Source organism: Neoarius graeffei, chromosome 19, assembly GCF_027579695.1.
Source record: "Neoarius graeffei isolate fNeoGra1 chromosome 19, fNeoGra1.pri, whole genome shotgun sequence".
NCBI classification, from domain to species: Eukaryota; Metazoa; Chordata; class Actinopteri; order Siluriformes; family Ariidae; genus Neoarius; species Neoarius graeffei.
This window is the reverse complement of record NC_083587.1, coordinates 36,502,851-36,526,583: the sequence shown is the minus strand read 5'-3', so window position 1 is coordinate 36,526,583 and position 23,733 is coordinate 36,502,851. Positions and strand designations below refer to the sequence as shown.

General features: G+C 42.1%; 1 protein-coding gene across 2 annotated transcripts in view; it reads left to right on the top strand.

Moving 5' to 3' along the window:
- The window catches only part of prkag2a (protein kinase, AMP-activated, gamma 2 non-catalytic subunit a), a 281,713-nt gene that overhangs the window by 120,905 nt on the left and 137,075 nt on the right, over positions 1 to 23,733 (top strand). For both annotated transcript variants that reach the window (XM_060900026.1, XM_060900027.1), the window contains 2 exons: positions 9,896 to 10,107; positions 23,169 to 23,220. In XM_060900026.1, coding sequence (XP_060756009.1) covers positions 9,896 to 10,107; positions 23,169 to 23,220 — 264 coding nt within the window. The remainder of the gene's footprint in view (positions 1 to 9,895; positions 10,108 to 23,168; positions 23,221 to 23,733) is intronic.

The window sequence follows — 23,733 nt, the reverse complement described above, 5'->3', positions numbered from 1 at the left end:
CACTGGTCTGGTCTTGACTTGGTCTCGCCCTGCCTTGGTCTTGACTTGGTTTCAACCCCTCAAAGTCTTGGTCTTATCTTGGTCTCAATACACTCTGATCTTGGCCATGACTTGGTCTTGGTTTAGGTGGCCTTGACTAAAACACTACCATGGAATTTAGCATCAGATTTGACCATTTCATGAATGAGTCCTGAAATTAAAACAAATTATGCTGTGTTTTGAGTTCACTACAAGGAATAAAGAATTTCTTCTAATCTCATATTAAAGCTAGTTTAATTTCCGTCACTTCTGTCACTGTATCAGACAATAAATCATCCACAGTCTTGTTCGAGCTTCAGATCTGCACTGTCATGGTGTTTTTCATCCAAATCCTGCATCAACTTAATGGGTCAGCAGAGACTGCCATTACAGTGAGTGATCACATTTTACGAAGGTAAAAATATCCCTCTGGCAGGGTTTTGCGAGACTGGTCTGCTATGATGAATTGGGTATGATCCAGCACAGTGTCGCACATTTATTTCTTTTCATGTGCGAGTCAGTGTTTGGAGATGTTAGACCTCATTCGGGAAGAAGATGCTAATGAGCGGAGAGTGGATTCGATGACTGCATGGTTGGAATGTATATAGAGAGAAAACGAGTGAAGGAGAGCAGGGGGCAGGCAGTCTTCCAGATGACATCATCTTTGCTCTTTTCAGTTCTCCCAGTTTCTCTCTCTCCCAATGTTTTCCTGGATGATGATGAAGTACTTGCCTAAGTGAAAATAATTGCATTGTTTGGTATCTGTGGAGAAGCTGTGGCACTTGGTAATCCTTTTTTTTTTAAAGTCTATTGCAGCAAGGTGTTTTTGCTACAATTTCATTCCTGATGCTGTTTCTGACACTGTATGTGAGCCATTAGTGATCAGATGAGTCTATTCTTATTCTGCGCTCTGTGCTTATATGCGGTGGCCTTTGATGGTGTTTTTTTTTCTTTTCCCCACTGTCAGCACAACTGTTAACAAGGACCTGACCACACAGCACTGTTGAGCTCTCAGGAGGTCATCCACCTTGCAGACGAGGCTATGTTTCACTTTCCCCTTAGAATTCAAAGTGGAAATTCGAGTGCTGCTCAGCCTTAGGCTCAACACAAATAAAGATACCTCAGAGGTGAGAGGGAGAACCTCCCTGGGATTGGATTTGACCACAAGAAAAGAAGACCTGGCCAGTAGGCCTCATGCACAAACAAAACAAAGTCACAGCATACAAGATCCAATTATGGTGATGCCATCAGGTTGATTTTTATCGATAGACGAGATGTACTTTAGTGATCTCTGAGGGGAAATTTGGGCACAGTTGATTTGTTACGGGTTAAACAGAAACAATCATGTGGCAAGTGTGACAAGTTACAACACAAGTCAAGTCAAATGAATTTTATTTGTGTAGCGCTTTTAACAATAGACGTTGTCGCAAAGCGGCTTTACGGAAATGTATACATTCTGGATATAAATTTTCAACATCTGAATTTATGAAGTTATCCCTAATGAGCAAGCCTGAGGCAAAGGTGTCAAGAAAAAAAACTCACTGAGATGACATGAGGAAGAAACCTTGAGAGGAACCAGGCTGAAAAGGGAAACATCGTCATCTGAGTGATAACAGATAGTGTGACTATAAATAACTCGCTTCTGTAACTGTGTCCTAGACAGTCACAAAGTACAACTGTGTAACCAGGACATTCATTATAGTTTTGACATGAAGTCTATTTTGTTGAAGTCATCAACTGTTCACTGACTGAGACCTTAGTGCAAAACTGCTCATGACAACTGCAGTCCTACGCTGTCGTAGAAAAACCATGTATGTAATTCAGTAAACTCTGTCTTACAGCACCTATGTCCACTTTCTTTTCCAGTCCTGTCGAGAGAATTTATCTTAGATATACAGTACCAGTTAAAAGTTTGGGCACACCTACGAGTTCAATGTTTTTTTTCTTCTTTATTTTTATTAGAGGCCCCCACGGGGACACTCTATATATATTCACTTTCAAAAATGCTTGTCACCAAACTTCAGGAAGTACTAAGGCGTGGGATGCACATTAATGGGTGCAGATATATTCGGAATGCCCTTTTCTTGACTTGGCAAAAGTTTGGTGACAAACTGTCAACATCTAATATCAGAAAACCTGACTTTTATTCCGTCAACCGGTCTTCGTCACCAGACATTTATATAGAGACATTCGTGACCATTCTTGTCGCCAAACTCTAGGAAAAACTAAGGCGTGGGACGCACATTAATGGGTGCAGATATATTCAGAATGCTCTTTTCTCAACCTGGCAACAGTTTCTCAACAAACTGTCAACATCTAATATCCGAAAACTGACTTTTATTCCGTCAACCGGTCTTCGTCACCACACATTTATATAGAGATTCACTTGCGCAGATTCGTGACCATTCTTGTCACCAAACTCCAGGAAATACTAACGCATGGGGTGAGCGTTAATGGGTGGAAATATATTGGGGATGCCCTTTTCTCGACCTGGCTACAGTTTGGATAAAATCTGTCAACATACAAGAAAAGTGACTTTTATCTAATGAACCGGGCATCTATCCAGCCACTATGGCAGTGGCTGAATGGGCTGAATTTCTCTGAGAATGTATTCCATTCGTATTCTCATTTGACATGTTGGGAATTATTTCTGCTGAAATGCCAAAAATGCCTTGAAAAAATTTGAAATATGAAACACTTGATATTCCTCTTATATTGTGCATGCTCTGCATTGTAATGTAATGCTCTGGATCTCATTGACACTGTCATTATAAGGCTAATGGCATATGTCTCATCTCATTATCTCTAGCTGCTTTATCCTGTTCTACAGGGTCGCAGGCAAGCTGGAGCCCATCCCAGCTGACTACGGGCGAAAGGCGGGGTACACCCTGGACAAGTCGCCAGGTCATCACAGGGCTGACACATAGACACAGACAACCATTCACTCTCACATTCACACCTACGGTCAATTTAGAGTCACCAGTTAACCTAACCTGCATGTCTTTGGACTGTGGGGGAAACCGGAGCACCCGGAGGAAACCCACGCGGACACGGGGAGAACATGCAAACTCCGCACAGAAAGGCCCTCGCCGGCCACGGGGCTCGAACCCGGACCTTCTTGCTGTGAGGCGACAGCGCTAACCACTACACCACCGTGCCGCCCGCTAATGGCATATGTTGTCCAGTAAATCGACAGTATAGATTGGCCTCCTGTCTTTGGCCTCCTCTGTTGCTCCCATGCGTTCTACGGTGAAAATGACAAAGAACTATGACAGGTCAGCAGACTGAACTTTGTAAATATAAATGAAGTTAGAATTTGATGCCTGCAATAAACTAAAAAAAAAAAGCTGGGACAGAGGTAAAATAAGGTTGAAAAGTTTATAGGATATTAAAGTAACACCATTTTGGAAGATTCCACAATAAGCATGTTAATTGCTATGACGATTGGGTAGAAAAGGAGCATGCACCAAAGGTTCAGTTGCTGCAAGCAAGGATGGGTCGTGGCTCACTCCTTTGTGCCAAAATTTGTGAGAGAATTGTTAGTCAATTCAAAAAGAACATTTCTCAATGCAAAGTTTTAGGTCTTTCAGAATCTACAGTACATCATATTGTGAAAAGATTCAAGGAATTCGGAGACATCTCAATGCATAAAGGGCAAGGTCGGAAACCATTGTTGAATGTGTGTGATCTTCGAGCCCTCAGGTGGTACTGCCTGAGAAACTGTCATGCTAATGTGACAAATATAGCCACATGGGCTCGGGAGTACTTCAGAAAACCGTCGTCACTTAACACAGTCTGCTTCTGCATCCAGAAATGCAACCTGAAACTGTATTACGCAATTTCTGTATTATTATAAGCGTTATCAAGTTAAACAGTGGTTACTTTGAAGAATCTAAAATATGTAACAAATTTTGTTTTTAAAACACTTTTTTTTGTTTACCACATAATGCCATATATGTTCCATATGATATTTCATAGTTTTGGTGTCTTCAGTATTGTTCTACAATGTAGAAAATAGTCAAAATACAGAAAAACCCTATGAATGAATAGGTGTGTCCAAACTTTTGACTGGTACTGTAGCTTATACACTACCGTTCAAAAGTTTGGGGTCACTTTGAAATGTCCTTATTTTTGAAAGACTGTTCTTTTCAATGAAGATCACTTTAAACTAATCAGAAATCCACTCTATACATTGCTAATGTGGTAAATGACTATTCTAGCTGCAAATGTGTGGTTTTTGGTGCAATATCTCCATAGGTGTATAGAGGCCCATTAACAGCAACTCTCACTCCAGTGTTCTAACGGTACAATGTGTTTGCTCATTGCCTCAGAAGGCTAATGGATGATTAGAAAACCCTTGTAGAATCATGTTAGCACAGCTGAAAACAGTTGAGCTCTTTAGAGAAGCTATAAAACTGACCTTCCTTTGAGCAGATTGAGTTTCTGGAGCATCACATTTGTGGGGTCGATTAAATGCTCAAAATGGCCAGAAAAATGTCTTGACTATATTTTCTATTCATTTTACAACTTATGGTGGTAAATAAAAGTGTGACTTTTCATGGAAAACACAAAATTGTCTGGGTGACCCCAAACTTTTGAACGGTAGTGTATATCTTGTACATTTTGACATGGTATGAATAAGATGCTTATGTGAAATGTTACGGCATGCTTCTCTTCCTGCTCGAAGCTTACTTTATTCAGGAGTGGAGGGAAATGGAGTCTGAATCCTGCCAGCCTTGGGATCCAGCGATGTGTGAAATAAGTGTGATAAAGACTGCGATCGGCGCATGCTCTCGGCTTTGCGCCTGTAATGGAGCTGTTAAACAAGGAGGGATGCTTCTCAGGCCACTTTCCTGGCATGGGTTCAGCATACAGTGGGATCAGGAAGGAGATGTCACTGTCCAATATGGGCCACCTTTCAACATACACAACGACGTTGCAATGTAGTGTCACATTGCAGAAGCTTTAGACAGAGAGGCCATATATAAATGACTTGTCCAGTTACCATGGAGAATATGATTACATCCCTTATAGAATGAGGTTTTTTTTTTTTAAATTAAATCATACTGTAAATTCTTTCAGCACATAGACCATAATATAACCTCTTTGACACCCTGGGACCCCTCTCCTTTAACTGTTAAAAACACACACAGAGAGATCCCTTCAACACAGATTTATTTCATGAACATAATCCAACTGTTCAAATATTAAACTCATTATTTAAATGTGTGCAATAATATTTTGGTGACTTAATAGAGCACAGAACATATTTTACTCAACTTGTCATTAGGTTCATGCTAACATTATTTATAGACCAACTGCTTGATGTTGGTCAGATGTATACGTGACTGTATTTAAAGTGAACTATTTAAGTTAAAGTACACTCTAACTTAAGATGATTAAAAATAAAACAACTAGAAAGGCACCCAGTAGAGTGCGTACCTCCACCAAGCCACGTATTATCAACATCAAAATCAAATCACTTAAACCTGGGATAATCTTAAAGGTGTACACCATATTTTGTCAAAATCTGTTCACTATTTTTTGAGTTATGTTGGGAAAAGACAAAAACATCCTGGATCCACATACAGTTGTGCTCATAAGTTTACATACCCTGGCAGAATCTATGATTCTTTGACCATTTTTCAGAGAATATGAATGAAAACACAAAAACATCTTTTCCACTCATGCTTAGTGGTTGGGTGAAACCATTTATTGTCAAACGACTGTGTTTTCTCTTTTTAAATCATAATGACAACAGAAACTACCCAAATGACCCTGATCAAAAGTTCACATACCCTGGTGATTTTGCCTGATAACATGCACAGAAGTTGACACAAATGGGTTTGAATGGCTACTAAAGGTAACGTCCTCACCTGTGATCTGTTTGCTTGTAATCAGTGTGTGTGCATAAAAGCTGAGTGAGTTTCTGGGATCCAGACAGACTCTTGCATCTTTCATCCAGCCACTGACATTTCTGGATTCTGAGTCATGGGGAAAGCAAAAGAATTGTCAATGGATCTACAGGAAAAGGTAGTTGAACTGTATAAAACAGGAAAGGGATACAAAAAGATATCCAAGGAATTGATGATGCCAGTCAGCAGTGTTCAAACCGTGATTAACAAATGGAAAATCAGGGGCTCTGTTAAAACCAAGCAAATGCCACAAAGTATCTCGCCTACAATACACCAAACAGCACAGAGACAAGCCTCAAAACTTCTGGAACAAGGTAATTTGGAGTGATGAGACCAAAATTGAACTTTTTGGCCACAACCATAAACGTTACATTTGGAGAGGTGTCAACAAGGCCTATGATGAAAGGAACACCATTCCTACTGTAAAGCACGGAGGTGGATCGCTGATGTTTTGGGGATGTGTGAGCTACAAAGGCACAGGAAACTTGGTCAAAGTTGAAGGAAAGATTAATGCAGCATGTTATCAGCAAATACTGCAGGCAAATTTGCACTCATCAGCCCGGAAGCTGCGCATGGGACATACTTGGACGTTCCAACATGACAACGATCCAAAACACAAGGCCAAGTCGACCTGTCATTGGCTACAGCAGAACAAAGTGAAGGTTCTGGAGTGGCCGTCTCAGTCTCCTGACCTCAATATCATTGAGCCACTCTGAGGAGATCTCAAGCGCACAGTTCATGCAAGACAGCCCAGGAATTTACAGGAACTGGAGGCTTTTTGCCAAGAAGAATGGGCAGCTTTACCATCTGAGAAAATAAAGAGCCTCATCCACAACTACCACAAAAGACTTCAGGCTGTCATTGATGTTAGAGAGGGCAATACACGGTATTAAGAACTGGGGTATGTAAACTTTTGATCAGGGTCATTTGGATGTTTTTTGTTGTCATTATGATTTAAAAATAGAAAACACAGTTGTTTATCAATAAATGGCTTCACCCAACCACTAACCATGAGTGGGGAAAAAAGTTTTTGTGTTATCATTCATATTCTCTGAAAAAAGGCCAAGAAAGCAAAAATTCTGCCAGGGTATGTAAACTTATGAGCACAACTGTACATATCTGGATTTGCATCAAAATCGAATCAATTGTTCCTTGACCCATGGCTCGCCTTTCCTCAGAATTTCATCAAAATCCGTTCGCTACTTTTTGAGTTACGTTAGAAACAAACAAACGGAGGGCGGCACGGTGGTGTAGTGGTTAGCGCTGTCGCCTCACAGCAAGAAGGTCCTGGTTTGAGCCCCGTGGCCGGCGAGGGCCTTTCTGTGCGGAGTTTGCATGTTCTCCCCGTGTCCACGTGGGTTTCCTCCGGGTGCTCCGGTTTCCCCCACAGTCCAAAGACATGCAGGTTAGGTTAACTGGTGACTCTAAATTGACCGTAGGTGTGAATGCGAGTGTGAATGGTTGTCTGTGTCTATGTGTCAGCCCTGTGATGACCTGGCGACTTGTCCAGGGTGTACCCCGCCTTTCGCCCGTAGTCAGCTGGGATAGGCTCCAGCTTGCCTGCGACCCTGTAGAACAGGATAAAGCGGCTAGAGATAATGAGATGAGATGAGACAAACAAACGGAGGCGAAAACGTAACCTCCTCCAACAGAGTTGGCGGAGGTAAAAATGAATCAAAAATCCACTAATCATAGAATATAAGGCTGCTTTATTTGAGACACACAGCTGTTACGTTTTTGAAACCGAGCCATGAAGAACATGGTGCAGTTAGCAGTTGATCTAACGGTCTCCCAACCCTTGGCTGAATCCTTGACCAATGGACCATTGCAAATCTTTATATTACATTTTAGAGCAAATAATTGTTTTGTCTTTTATATGGTTTAACATCTAATGAGATCACCTTCATCTACATGGCACATTTAAAGAAGCTCTGCATCGTAAAATCAAACACAAATTTACCTCAAGCCTGAATTCAAAATACTTCATATACAATGCAGTGAAATTGTTTGTTTCATATTGTACACTGGATTAAACATTAGACGGCCTTTCAATTTTATAAAATCGATGAAATTTAGTTCCCTCTGAAATTTGGTCAATGTGATATATGTTTATTTCTGTAATTATCTCACCAAATATTGGGCCGTTCTGTGGCTGGGAAGTTATTTAATTTGAGGGGATTCCTGAGCAAATAATGTACATGAAATAGTTTGCTTCGTGCAGTCAAGCAGACAGAGGAAGTCCTTGTGCGCATGCGCAGGTTTAGCTTTGACCGTGCACTGACAGTTACATCATTCTGTCTCTAAACGAACAGCTGATCACACCGAGGTGCTCGCTGACCGTCGATATTTATTAGTTTGGTCCTGCGTTTCCTTTCCTTCGCAACGTAACATCTTTTCTTCTTGCTTTCTGTTACTATAGTCGGTCTTCCACGTTTAATTCGCGTCCTCCATTTTTCTCTCCTGTTTCAGATTTGTATCCCACAATGCCTTGCGCGAACGGGGAAAGCCCACGACGTGACGCATGGCGTGGTATCTTGAATTGGGTCATGGCGAAGCAGGAAAAAAATAGCGGAGGATTTTGGCCCATGTGGCCCTAAATTTATTAATTTTTCGATTTAAAAAAAAAAAAAAACCAAACCTAATGATAATGGAAGTCTGTGATTCAAATTCAGTAGCTTTCGGTCCACGAAACAAAAAATAATTGGGTGTCAGGGAAAATTGTTTTTATGACCTACACTTGAAAAATCTGAAAGGCAGCCTACCTTTAATCACATGAAAGCCTAAATATAGACCTAAATTAACCTGAATATTTAGCAAACACAGAAATAAGTTAATATGTTTCAAGTTTTATTGTTACGACTTTTAAAGGGGAACAGAGGGCAATATATAGAGTAAATATAACAATAAAACACACAATGACGAACCTTATTCAAGACTTACAAAAGTTTTTTGTTCTAAGGTTGGAAAGTTATAGTGTTTTGAAAGTAGCTCGAGCAAACTGTTTCCGCAGTTTGAACAGCCCGCCATGATATTAATTTTATCCAATCAGAATGCACGTTCATTTTCTCTGCGTAACACTCATGACGCATGTATGTGCCCAGTTGTGTTGGCTCATTGAGGTTGGGAATAGCACGTGTGAAATACCTGTTTCCGCCTCTTGCGACGATTTCGCAAGTCCACGGGTGGCGCCTATCTCATTGTAGCAAATAAATTCTGCTGAACTCGTGAGCAACTCCACGTTACATTTTCCGCACGAGCACCACGCCGTGTCACCTGCACGCAGACGCTCTGCCCCACGCTCAGCATCAGTATCGGTCTCATCCTCGCCGTCATCCGAGCTTTCTTCTCTTATTTCGTCATCACCGGAGTCGAGAGTACCTCTCCTAGGTTCAAACTGGTACCCTTCTAAGCCATAGCCTGCTTGCAGTGTGTCTTGCGGGATCTCTTCGTACGATTCGACAGAGCTGTCGCTTTCACTTGATGCGCCCGACGCCATGATTACACGAGTTCCACTAGTGCAGTGGGTAGGGCTGACGTCACGGTCTTTTAAAAATGGCGACTCTTGTGCAGTTTAGCGTACCGGCTATTAATAAAGTATTATATTTACAATTACCAAGATATTTCGTTGTTTTCTAGTACATAAATTTGATAGAATACTTATGAATACGTTACTTTGTCACATCAGCAACCGTATATGTTATATTTTGGACCCCTTTAAGTAAACTAATAGCTCATGTAACTCCTAATCTGCTTCTGTTTAAGCATACTTGCTCATGTATTTATAAAGTACATAATGATGCTTTATTTCTTGATCTAGATCAGCAAATAAATCATCATTATGTACTTTATATATTTTTTCCAATGGTCACTTATTCCTTCAGGTCTGAAAATTGGGGATGTAAGGCCTATAACCTTTTATTTGAACACAAACAAACATTATTATTCTTTTTCTTCCCACACAGCGTCTGGGATCTCCTCACCGCCCACCACTCCTACGCAACTGACCAAACCCTCACCATCATTTCCTCTGGAGGAGAACCGGAACCTCACAATGCGTCAAGAGGAACGAGCCCGTTCTCTGTCCTCTCCCCCAGATACCGGTCAGCACTTCAGCATGCCCCCAGCCAAGCCACCGATCACTGCTTCATCAGCACCCATCTCTACCTCACGCATGGTGAGAGCCCGACCATATTTATCTGCAAATTTGCTCAGTTTACACTGAGATGTTCAGTTTTGTTTGTAGCAGAAAATAAGGGATGAGATGACAACAGGAACAGTGTTAGGATCCTCCAATCGGCGTGAAATGAGAATCTTTCATCATGCAGTGCTGGGGACACTTAAGAAAATAGACCACAGATCAGCATGGCTTGCATGATTGCAACCTGTTCTTGCCGTTTGTCTTTGTTTGTTCTTTGGAGATGGTCGTTACTGTATGTGAACAGAATATCAAAAAGGAAGGGTCCTTGCCTTACTCAGTATGATATAATCGCTTATAATGTCATGAAAAAAATGGATATAAACATGAAATAATCATATAGAGCGGCGGCTACAATTATCGACACCTTTGTCCACAGTTATCAACACTTCCACAATTATCGACATCCAGATGATTATTTATATTAAAAAAAAATCGGTATGTGGTATTAAGTTAACAAAACATAGTTTTTATTTAAAATTTGTTTTACACAGACTTATATTTAGTACAAAATATCTTCTGTATAAAAATATCGATGTCGGTGCTTATGTAAATGAGGAAGTAATTCTCATCTCATCTCATTATCTCTAGCTGCTTTATCCTTCTACAGGGTCGCAGGCAAGCTGGAGCCTATCCCAGCTGACTACGGGTGAAAGGCAGGGTACACCCTGGACAAGTCGCCAGGTCATCACAGGGCTGACACATAGACACAGACAACCATTCACACTCACATTCACACCTACGGTCAATTTAGAGTCACCAGTTAACCTAACCTGCATGTCTTTGGACTGTGGGGGAAACCAGAGCACCCGGAGGAAACCCACGCGGACACGGGGAGAACATGCAAACTCCACACAGAAAGGCCCTCGCCGGCCACGGGGCTCGAACCCGGACCTTCTTGCTGTGAGGCGACAGTGCTAACCACTACACCACCGTGCCGCCCCGGAAGTAATTCTAATGTTTGAAAACAAATGAACTGATAATGTTTAACCTGTGCCAGAAAATCTTTTTGTTCCACTTTCTAAGTATTTTCGTAGATCACATTTTGTTAATCATTTGTTGTTTGTATTAATTTCTAGTTTTGTAGTTTACCAATAAATGTCAACAGGCAATTGACATTGTAACCACATGAAAATCCAGGTCAAAGGTCGCATGTCATTCCTCAAACCAAAATATAATAAAATCTCCTGATATTGTAATATGTGGTAGATATTTACAACAAACTGCAAAAAAATATTTTCTGAATGGAATTGAAAAATCTAAATATTTCAAGCATGTAATTTTTTTTATATGCTAGGAATTTAATTCTGGTCTAATTCTATTTATTGCAATAGGAGTCCAAATACTCTATAAACATTCCATTCTGTTATGAATCAGAATTTTTTTTAATTATAAATCACAGCACTTTTAGTTTTTTAAGTACTTCATCTACTTTAACAATGTTACACAAAGATCGATACATAACAGTTGTAAATGTCACTTAATTCCACAGGGTGTCGATAATGGTGGACATTGGTGAAAATGATCACTATTATTGACACCTCACGCGACTTCTCAAACGTGCGTTTAGATACAAAATGGTGACTGTCAAATGAAAGAGCAAGAAACAAAGTAGGTTTTGACAAGATCATGAAATATCGGTGAATTTGATCAGTAAAAACATGTCCATGATCTTTCCACCATGCTTATCTGAGATGATCACGCCCAGGTTTTCCTCAAATTGCTGATCGTGCTAAAAAAATTCCATCTCTGGTAACGAGCTGTATCATCAGACGACAAGGTCAAAGGGCGAGGGGGGGGGGTCTTCTGGTTGATTAATTAACCAATAATAACTGTTGTAACTGAAACTGACCTTTGTAAAATAGTTTTTTATTGGTAAATCTGAAAAGGTGTTGATAATTATGGACTGTCGATAATTGTAGCTGGCACTCTAGCTTTTAATCTTTGCATTCAGATCTTTCAATGAATATACAGAAAATAACAGCAAGTACTATCCAGTTGGGGGCGGCATGGTGGTGTAGTGGTTAGCGCTGTCGCCTCACAGCAAGAAGGTCCGGGTTCAAGCCCCGTGGCCGACGAGGGCCTTTCTGTGTGGAGTTTGCATGTTCTTCCCGTGTCCGCGTGGGTTTCCTCCGGGTGCTCCAGTTTCCCCCACAGTCCAAAGACATGCAGGTTAGGTTAACTGGTGACTCTAAATTGACCGTAGGTGTGAATGTGAGTGTGAATGGTTGTCTGTGTCTCTGTGTCAGCCCTGTGATGACCTGGCGACTCGTCCAGGGTGTACCCCGCCTTTCGCCCATAGTCAGCTGGGATAGGCTCCAGCTTGCCTGCGACCCTGTAGGACAGGATAAAGCGGCTAGAGATAATGAGATGACATGAGACTTTCCAGTTGGCCAGCACACATGCGACAGTTAATAGTTATAATATAAGTGAAGTTTTGGACAAAGACCACATCTGAAGCTCAACATCCTCCTTCCTATATATATACTGTATGTCCATTTCTGCCTTCCATGATCTGTGATTAAATTGAACCACCTCGCCAGCCTTTCCACTCAGAACTACAGCCCAATCACTTGTAAAACTATAATTAATCCCTTCTCTGACATATAGGAATGACTGTGTCGTCCTGTCTTGTTAATAATAATTGCATAAATCTTAATATAAAATAATACACTGAAGAACTTGTTACTGAAGTAACTAACCTACTTTTTTAGTCGACTTCATCTGAAGTAAAAATAGGCCTGCATACACTTGAGCATAGCTTTCCAGGATGTTCTCCTTTTAGCAACTTGAGTAATAAAGTCTCTTCATTTAGGCAAGAGACTCACTACATACGGTTGTGGTCAAAAGTTTACATACAGTGACATGAATGTCATCTTGGATATGAATGTCATGGCAGTATTTGGGCTTTCAGTAATTTCTCCGAACTGTTCTTTTTCTGTGGCAGAATGTACGTCATACATCTTTAAAAAAAAACACTAGAATTTGGTGCACAAGTTTTAATTTTCTTTGGGTTTTTTGAAAGCAACACAGAGTCAAAATTATACATACAGGGTCAAAAACATACATACATCACACCTAATATTTGGGTAAAATATATCTTCGCAAAATTCACCTTGACCAAACATTTTTGTTTACCATGAACAAGCTTCTGGCAGAATTCTGGTTGGATATTTCATGACTCTTCGTGGTAGAATTGCTAGAGTTCAATTAAATTTTTTGTTCTTGGCATGGACTCAACTTATAAGCACGATCCATATATTTTCAATAGGGTTGAAGTCAGGGCTTGTTTTAAGCTTAATGTTAACGTGCTGTATCCTCCACAACCATCTCTGATGTGTGTTTGGGTTCATTGTCCTGTTGTAACTCCAAAATCCCAAGTTGTGTTCAAGTTTCTGATGGTTTATGCTGAAGAATTCTGAGGTAGTCTTCCTTCTTCATTATTCCATTCACTTTGTGCAATGAACCAGTTCCACTGGCAGCAAAACAGTCCCAGAGCATGATGATCCTACCACCACCACCAGCTGGTACAGTGTCCCTCTGTACATGGTGGTCATTATGGCCAAACAACTCAATCTTTGTCTGATCTGACCATACAGCTATCCTCCAGAAGGATTTTTCTTTGTCTGTGTGGTCAGCTTCAAACTTTAGTTAAGCTTGAAGGTGTCAATTTTGGAGCAGGGGGTTATTTCTTGGATAGCAGTCTCTTAGTCCATGGTGATCTGAACTGTAGATAGTGATCCATCAGCTTCCAGTTCATGGCAGGGCTGTGCCATGGTGGTTCCCAGTTGTTCCTGACCATCCAAACCAATTTCCTTTCAGCTGAGGGTGACAGTTTGGGTTTTCTTGAAGCATAGTGGCTTGGCAAAGTGACTACACCTCACAATAACTTGGCTACAATTGTTTGAACTGATCTTGGAATTTGCGGTTGTTTAGAAATGGCTCCAGGAGTCATTCCGGAGTTGTGTATATCTGTGATCCTCTTTCTCAGATCTGCACTGAGCTCCTTGGACTTTCCCATTTTACTGTGTGTTGGTCAATCCAATGAGTTCTAAACAAACCCTTTTTATGAAGCCACAGAGAAGCTACCAGCTGTAGTCAGTCATGATCACCAACAGAAATTTAAGAGACCTTGGCCTTGGCAAGATGAGAGACATTTTGGAAATTTCAGTACCTCTGAATTAATAATCTAAGTGAGCATATGTATATTTTAGACCCTGTATGTATAATTTTGACCCTGTGTTGATTTCAGAAAACCCAAAGAAAATTAAAACTTGTGCACCAAATTCTAGTTTTTTTTTTTTTTTAAGATGTACAATCATTCTGCCACAGAAAAAGAACAGTTCGGAGAAATTACTGAAAGCCCAAATACTGCCATGACATTCATATCCAAGATGACATTCATGTCACTGTATGTAAACTTCTGAACACAACTGTATGTGTCAGTCCACCAGATTTTCATACCAGATGCTCAGATTATGGATTTTGAGTTATACCTGCTGCATTACACTACCAAGCCTCCGTATGCAGGAAATTCAAACCAAAGTGAAATTGGACCAAGGGAAGCTACTGTAAATCTGACATGAAATCATGTGTGTGCAACCCCAAATAATCCATTTTCCAGGCAGAAAGCCTTCAAAATGTCCATGATATTTTAGCTAGGTCTAAAGTGTATTTTTGGACCAGAATGACACTACGTTTATTATGGATTTGCAAAACAGCTATAGGTAATTTCATTTGATGCCTCATTCATTGACTGGCATCATGCCAAATTCATTGTTGGCACTACGCCAGTTATGTCAGACTATTAGTCACTGATGCTTTGTTTCTAAAATGGGACCGACTTTAACCTGTACAAAATGTTACCAACAACTGTTGTTGATAGAAGATAGTCAATCATAAAATGTGTGTTTATTCTTTCTAACCTCTAAACATGCAGTGTTGAAAACATGGAGACTAGAACTCAGAATCAGTCAGTACATGTACAATGAATGGACGCTGTCGAGTGTTGGCTCATTTCCAGTTCTGGACAGTAACTACACGGTAGCTATTTAAAACGAGTGCCTGTGTCAAGTCCTCTACACCCAGCCTCAGTCCAACACAGTCGTGGATGATGTTAAAAGTGGTAAATGTGTCCCGTAGGGGCGCTATTGAGGTGATTATTTGTTGATAGTTTCTGGATTAACCAGCGAAAACGGGGCAAAATATCACACTTTTCAATGTCATTTCTACGCATTCTGTAAACAGAGCATCTGGTACAAAAATCCCATGGCACGGCACATACACACTACATAAACTAAATTGTGCAAATGAAATGTGTGGCTGTCTTCCAGTTACAGACTGCCTTGAGCATCTTTCTCAACTCTTGTAAAGGTTGATTAAAGCTCATTAGAAGCAAAATACTTTATTAATGCTGCTTTGCAGTATATAAATGCCATATTGGTGAATATTTGATGTTAAAGAATGTGAATGATTTTTGAGATCAAAATAATTTCTGACACTACCATAGTTTACACAGAGACAAACTCTAAAACCTGTCAAGGAGTAGTTTTTATTTAAGAGCCCTTTGCTGCCAGAGACAGGCCTTCTCCTTTCCCTTTACTTAAAAACTACTTTTGCCTTATTTTGAGCACCACTTCCACTCCTATGCAAAATATCCATCCATCATCTGTAGCCGCTTATCCTGTTCTACAGGGTCGCAGGCAAGCTGGAGCCTATCCCAGCTGACTACGGGCGAAAGGCGGGGTACACCCTGGACAAGCCGCCAGGTCATCACAGGACTGACAGAGACAAAAACAACCATTCACACCTACGGTCAATTTAGAGTCACCAGTTAGCCTAACCTGCATGTCTTTGGACTGTGGGGGAAACCAGAGCACCCGGAGGAAACCCATGCGGACACGGGGAGAACATGCAAACTCCGCACAGAAAGGCCCTCGCCGGCCACTGGGCTCGAACTCAGGACCTTCTTACTGTGAGACGACAGTGCTAACCACTACACCACCGTAACTTTGAACTTGATTATTCGTATTTATTCTGTCAGTATTGTACCCTGCTGAAAATTCCTTCTAGGTCTGACGAGCTACCAGTAGTCAAAACAGACGGGTTGATCAAACTGATAGAGCATCCTTGTGAGCTGGTAGAAAGGAAACAATTATTGAATTACCTCTAATGCAAAAGAAAATAACACAACAGTTGAGCAATTAGAAAAAAAAAATTATTGAGTAATTTATTCAAGGCTGGAAGATAACCGGAAGCTGGAAACTTGACTGTGTTTTGGCATTTGAAAACAGTTTGGCAGGTGGTTAAGGCTCATGGTTACTGAAGACAAGGTTTAGGGGTTCAAATCCCAGCACTGCCAATCTGCTACTGATGGGCCCATGAGTAAGGCCCTAACCCTGCCTTCTCCAGGGGCGCTACATCATGGCTTCCTAAGAAGCTAGGATATGTGTAAAAAAAAAAACCATGGGCGGCACGGTGGCGTAGTGGTTAGCATGGTTGCCTCACAGCAAGAAGGTTCTGGGTTCGAGCCCATGCTGCCTGCGGGGGCCTTTCTGTGTGGAGTTTGCATGTTCTCCCCGTGTCCTCTGGTTTCCCCCACAGTTCAAAGACATGTTAATATGGGACGGCCTTGGGCTGAAGTGCCCTTGAGCGACGCACCTAACCCCCAACTGCTCCTCGGGCGCTGTAGCATGGCTGCCCACTGCTCTGGGTATGTGTGTGTTCACTGCTTCAGATGGGTTAAATGCAGAGAGGAATTTCACTAGCGTGTGATGAATAAAGTTCTTCTTCTATAAAGAAATAGTGTACTGTAGTGTAGTAAATAAAGTTCTCCTTCTTCAGCAGGGTTGGTCCAGAAACACTTTTAAACATCACAAACCAGTGATTTTGTCACTTTGTCATATATTATACTGACAGATTAGATTGGGAACCCCAAAGATAAACACCGGGTATTTCATTTGTATCTTTGAGATCTTGTAGAAACTAGTCAGTGGATTAGTTGCTAAAATAAATGTTATGGTAACTCCTAGCTGTTAAACTCTATTTTGCAGGCATTTCTGATTTTGTAGGTCAGGGTATTTCACCATATGGACCGACCTTAAGCTGGTAAATAATATATTTTTTTTTTTTCTTTACCAAATTCCAACAGAAAGCGAGAGCGCCTGAAAGGGAAAACGAGCTGAGCCGCCATTTTGAATCTTCATTCACGGCGGTAATATAAATGGCTTCCTCCTCGGTATACAAGTGCACTTCCATGGCAGGAAAAAAACTAGATTTTGCCGCCTATGTAGTCCCCTATTTATACAAAATTGAGTCATTCAGGATTCAGCCATGTTTTTTGCTCAGTATTTTTGCTCGACCAAAGTTATACAGTATTATGACCTTTATATTGCATAAATAAAGCCATTGGTGAACCTTTGAAGAAGAGATTGTACTTGTTTAAAGTTTTTACCTAACGTAATATTATGTATGAGGATAACATGGTCCAAAATGGGCCTCATTAACTAATGAGATCAAACTGTTAGCAAGTTAGAGGTTTTTAGCTTTCTCAAGCTTTATTTTATCTTCCTCAGGGTAGTAAAACTCGCTCTCGCTGTGAACACTATCGTTACTGCGATCCATGCTGTAAAATTAATGCTATTCTCCTGAGAAATGATATTTATTTTTATCTTTACCAAATTCTAACAGAAAACGAGAGCGCCGCCATTTTGAATCCTCATTCACAGCTGTAATGCAAATTGTTTCCTCCTTTCACTGACGTCACCCGAAACCGGAAGTAAACAGACCCTGCGCCATTTTGGAAGACCAACAAACTCGTGATTGGGGGAAATAACGGCAGCGGTATGTGAGCCCACGAGAATAAAGTGGAGTGGCAAACGACTTAAACAAATCTGAGCTGTTTTATTTATGATTTATTGGCCCAACAGTAGACTTGAAAGAAACCTGTGTGAGACTTGGCAAAAAACTGTGGATATAATGGATAAGTCTGTGCATGATCTGCGGACACTTTGAGGTAAGCAAACGCAAGAAATTCAGATTTAAAACATGCTAAATTGGCCCCAAGTTGATAACTGTATGAGGAGCAAGCCTCCCAGACTTCTACAATTTAATAATAATAATAATTTAGGATGGTTTGGGGCTTGCTCGCTGCTGCCAGGTTGGTTGTTGAGTAGCCTGACTGTTTTTTTTTTTCTTGCGTGTGGTATCATTGTTGACGCGAGGTTGTTTTTTGAACATGCCAATGCGGACACGATTTCCCCTGATGAGTTATGACTTCAGACGCGATGCGTGTGTGGAGGTGTGGAGTCCGCGTGATATGTGCGTAAGATAGGCTTCTCATGTGTTTGGAGATCCGCGCTCCGAGACAAGCACAAGCACACACACCCCCAAGGGAAAAAAGGGACCCCCCGAAAATATCGGCATAGTTCGAGCACTGAGGCCAAGTTTACATTAGACCGTATCTGTCTCGTTTTCTTCGTGGATGCACTGTCCGTTTACATTAAAACGCCGGGAAACGGGAATCCGCCAGGGTCCACGTATTCAATCCAGATCGTGTCTGATCCGGTGCTGTGTAAACATTGCGAATACGCGGATATGCTGTGCTGAGCTCTAGCTGGCGTCATCATTAGACAACGTCACTGTGACATCCACCTTCCTGATTCGCTGGCGTTGGTCATGTGACGCGACTGCTGAAAAACGGCGTGGACTTCCGCCTTGTATCACCTTTCATTAAAGAGTATAAAAGTATGAAAATACTGCAAATACTGATGCAAATACTGCCCATTGTGTAGTTATGATGGTCTTTAGGCTTGCCATCCTTCCACTTGCAAGTGGTAAGTGACTTGCGCACAGCGGCTCAGTCCCGAATCACTGCTCGTGCACTACACTCGCGCGCTCTGTGAGCTGCGCAGGGCCGAAGTGCGCACCCTCCAGAGGGCACTCGCTGTTCAGGGCGGAGTGATTTGGAGCGCAGCCGCTGAGGAGGAAGTGATGAGCTGCACTGACACATTTCAACTTACGTGCCGAATTAGTCATGTGATTAGCGTATCTGTGTATTGGCGTTGCTGTGTGCACGCGAATCGTGTATTGGCGTTGCTGTGTGCACGCTAATCGTTTTTAAAAACGTTAATCTGATGATCTGCTGATATGGTCTAATGTAAACCCCACCTGAGTGTAGGCACTGGGTGTAAACAACAAATAGTTTACAATGCCTGGGTAGCAAACAGATGGCAGAATTGGTGTCAGGTCCTCCTTATGTTTCCATTCTCCCTTGCAGTGCCGTATTAAGCCAATGCGGTGCCCCTGGGCACTATACCTCAAGTGCCCCCCACCACCACCACCCTGTGCGCACGCGTTCAGTAACCTCCTGCACACACTCACAAACCTTGCCCTTTGCTGTCAAAAATAGCAGCATATACATAAACAATAGTACACATAAACAAGGTCATTCTTCCTCATTGAAAATGTATTAAGTAGGCTACATCAGCCCATCAAATTCACTGAAAACAACCAACGATATGCATGTAGGCATATTGAAATGTCTTATTCGAAAATGAGCAGCATATATTTGTATGTCTCAAGGGGATCATCGTCGTCGCCGACCCCTCGGCTAACACTGGCTGTGGTTGTAGCATCTCCCCGGCTAGTGCTAGCAGGGCCATCTCCCTCACTAGCATCGCTGATTTCACTAGCTTCGGCTTCAGCGCTGGTAGTGACAGCAGTTGTCGATGTTTTTATAAAAAAACGATCTAACACTGGAACATTTTTAATTGCAGCTACATGCCTGGAGTCTTTCTGTTTTTTTTTTAATTGTCTCTTCGCACAACCACTCAATTGAAGTCTGTCCATTTTTCATTTCTACCGCGGTTTTTAAAAAATTGATGCATTTCACCGTAGGTGGACTGGCTCAACTGACAGGTTGAGGAAAGCGGGGTTAATGGTCACATAGGCCACTCTTGCTCAGAATTATGATTATTGCTGTTGTTCTTATGAAATTAGTGTTCATAATTAATTATTTACGACTATTTAACAATGTCAAGTGTATAACCATTTTAAGTGTACAAACATTCACGAAAAGTATTTTTAATGTTTCTGTCATGTGGTGCCCCCCCACTGGCTGTGAGTGGTTAGTGCCCCTGGGCACTGTGCTGCAGGCCCATATAGTTAATCCGGCCTTGCTCCCTTGCCCCGAGTCTTATCATATGGGTCAAACCCATCAATCACAGCCAGTTTCTCCACATACCGTGCCCTTTCTGCAGCTGGTAATGTACTCACATAACCCGAATTATCATCCATCGTGTCACTTTACTCTCGCTCGTACTTTGTTTTATATTGTGAGCACTGGCGTAACGCAAGTACTTGGGGCCCCCCTGCAGCTGCTAAAAGTGTGGGCCCCCTCCCCCCCAAGGCCACCCTGCCACGGCCTCCTCTCTCTCTCCCTCTCACTCTCTCTCTGTATATCTCTCTTTTGATTGCTGAAAAGTGTGAAAAAAGTGCCAGGGCGCAGCCCCTGACAGCCCAGGCCCATTTAAACACGTATAGGACTGCCTAACCCATAGGCCTAGATGTTTTGTTAATTCATTCATATTCAGTACACCAGCAGAGTAGGCTATCCCATCTCATTATCTGTAGCCGCTTTATCCTGTTCTACAGGGTCGCAGGCAAGCTGGAGCCTATCCCAGCTGACTACAGGCAAAAGGCGGGGTACACCCTGGACAAGTCGCCAGGTCATCACAGGGCTGACACATAGACACAGACAATCATTCACATCTACGGTCAATTTAGAGTCACCAGTTAACCTAACCTGCATGTCTTTGGACTGTGGGGGAAACCGGAGCACCCGGAGGAAACCCACGCGGACACGGGGAGAACATGCAAACTCCACACAGAAAGGCCCTCGCCGGCCCCGGGGCTCGAACCCAGGACCTTCTTGCTGTGAGGCGACAGCGCTAACCACTACACCACCGTGCCGCCCAGGCTATCCATTTATTACAAATAAATCCAATAATAAAAATGGTGTATGACGTGACAAAGCTCACAGTGCATACAGCTCAGTAAGCAGTAACGATAACAGCAACATTAATAATGATAATTACATAAGGTTCAATAAGGTTTAGGAAAATAAAAATGAAACTGTTTTAAAAGCCAGAGTATGGTTAAATAAAATACATCATAAGTTTAAGTAAAAGTTTGCATAAAGAATAAATCTGTCAAACACAGGGGTGCAAGCAACTAACCTTTACTCACGTTACTGTTATGAGAAGTTTTATGAGTAATATAAAAATGAGTAATTTTAATTTTACTCAAGTAAATTTTGACCTAGGTATCTTATTCAATTACAATGGAACCAGGCCTGAAAAGGCCTACTGAGTAAAAATGAAATGCAGCACAATAATAAAACAATCTGGCGGAAATTAAAGAAAATTTCCGTGCAGTTCTGTGCAGTTTTTTTTAAAAACTATTTTACATAACCAACCTATCTTGGATCAGTGTGTTGGATGATGGCTGGTGGTCATGGAGAACAATATTCAAGAAAAAGAAACATTGAATTATTGAGAAGAAAGATAATAAAAAGTAACTTTTATTCAAATCCCATTTTAATTCAGGTACTTTTTCACTCATTAGCCTCGTTTTAACTGCACTAGTCCCCCCATGGCCCTACCCGTTAGCGCATCATGAACTGGAGGATAAGGCCTAACTCTCCCAAAAACGGATGAAATTTTGGGCAGTGTGGATGTAAATTCTTATTTTTTCTTTTTGATTTGCCGCTGGGGCAGCACGGTGGTGTAGTGGTTAGCGCTGTTGCCTCACAGCAAGAAGGTCCTGGGTTCGAGCCCCGGGGCCGGCGAGGGCCTTTCTGTGTGGAGTTTGCATGTTCTCCCCGTGTCCGCGTGGGTTTCCTCTGGGTGCTCCGGTTTCCCCCACAGTCCAAAGACATGCAGGTTAGGTTAACTGGTGACTCTAAATTGACCGTAGGTGTGAATGTGAGTATGAATGGTTGTCTGTGTCTATGTGTCAGCCCTGTGATGACCTGGCGACTTGTCCAGGGTGTACCCCGCCTTTCGCCCGTAGTCAGCTGGGATAGGCTCCAGCTTGCCTGCGACCCTGTAGAAGGATAAAGCGGCTACAGATAATGAATGAATGAATGATTTGCCGCTTTTGAGCACCACTTTTTTCTCTGGTACGCTTCATTGTTGTGTTTATTATTTTCATGTTTCATCGGACTTTTTCGTGCATTGAATCACATCGGGCGACGGGTCCCCCCTAGCGGTCGGCCCCCCGCCTGGCGGGGGCTGCGGGGGTATACTTTACGCCAGTGATTGTGAGTGCATGTACTTGGTCTTCCAATATGGCGCCTAACAAAATCTCGCGGCGCGGTGACGTCATCTTGTCGCCTATGTAGTCCCCTATTTATACAAAATTGAGTCATTCAGGATTCAGCCATGTTTTTGCTCGGTGTTAGCAAGTTCCAGGTTTTTAGCTTTCTCCTGAAATGGTTTATTTTATTTTGTCTTCCTCAGGGTAGTAAAACTCGCTTTCGCTGTGAACACTGTCGTTATCGCTATCCATGCTGTAAAATTAATGCTATTCTCCTGAGAAATGCGAAAATAAACGTTGGCCAAAAATTGCTCCTGGATTTTAACAGCTCAATTGGATCAGGAGAAAACTAGGGATAATCTGACCCCCCTCTGAACAAACCAATAGTTCATTCCAACTACTGCAGCAAACTGGAATAGTCCATTTGAATCCGATAAGAGGGTGTGTCTGCGTTCGAGATCATAATTCACTTGGAGTGCAGGAGCAGAGCGGCTCTCCTCTCCTCTCCGACAGGCTGAGCTGGAGCTGCGTAGGGGGTTGAACACAAGCGGAATAAAATGTATAAATAACCGAATGTTGACGCGGTTTTTTTGTGGTGAACGAAGGTGGTTTTGATCCGGAGGCGAGGCGAGGCGAGTGACAGCTAACGGACGCCGCACGCGCGCGCACTGAAGCCGTTTCTTTGCTCTCACTCGGTCCTCCTTCTGTTCTGCCCTTCACAGGTTCGCGGTTTGTCTGAAGGCATGCTGGAGAAACTCGACCTAGAAGATGAAGGTAAGCGTTTTGAGCCTAAACCTCATGTAGTTCTGGTGTTTTTTGGGTCGCAACGCCGTCCGGCTGAGCCCTCAGCTTCCCAGCGCGTGCCATATTGCACAGGTTTCATCTGTTTCTGTTTTCTACCACAGCTTTCATTAGCGTTTATAGTGCTATACAGTCTGAAGTAGTGTGTGTGTGTGTTTATAGTGCTATACAGTCTGAAGTAGTGTGTGTGTGTGTGTGTGTGTGTTTATAGTGCTATACAGTCTGAAGTAGTGTGTGTGTGTGTGTGTTTATAGTGCTATACAGTCTGAAGTAGTGTGTGTGTGTGCACCATATTAATCCCAGTCAAGCTGCTGATGCGGATTTCCCCCTGGTCACCTGGCTTGGTGTCCTGCATCCCAGGGAAATGCTAGCTATATATTTTAATGTACCAGTCCTGTCCCATCAGCTCTGCCTTTCTGACCAGGGTTGTTTTACAATCAGGGTTCAAATTGATTCAAACTGGTTCTTGTACCAGTTTTGAAGTGA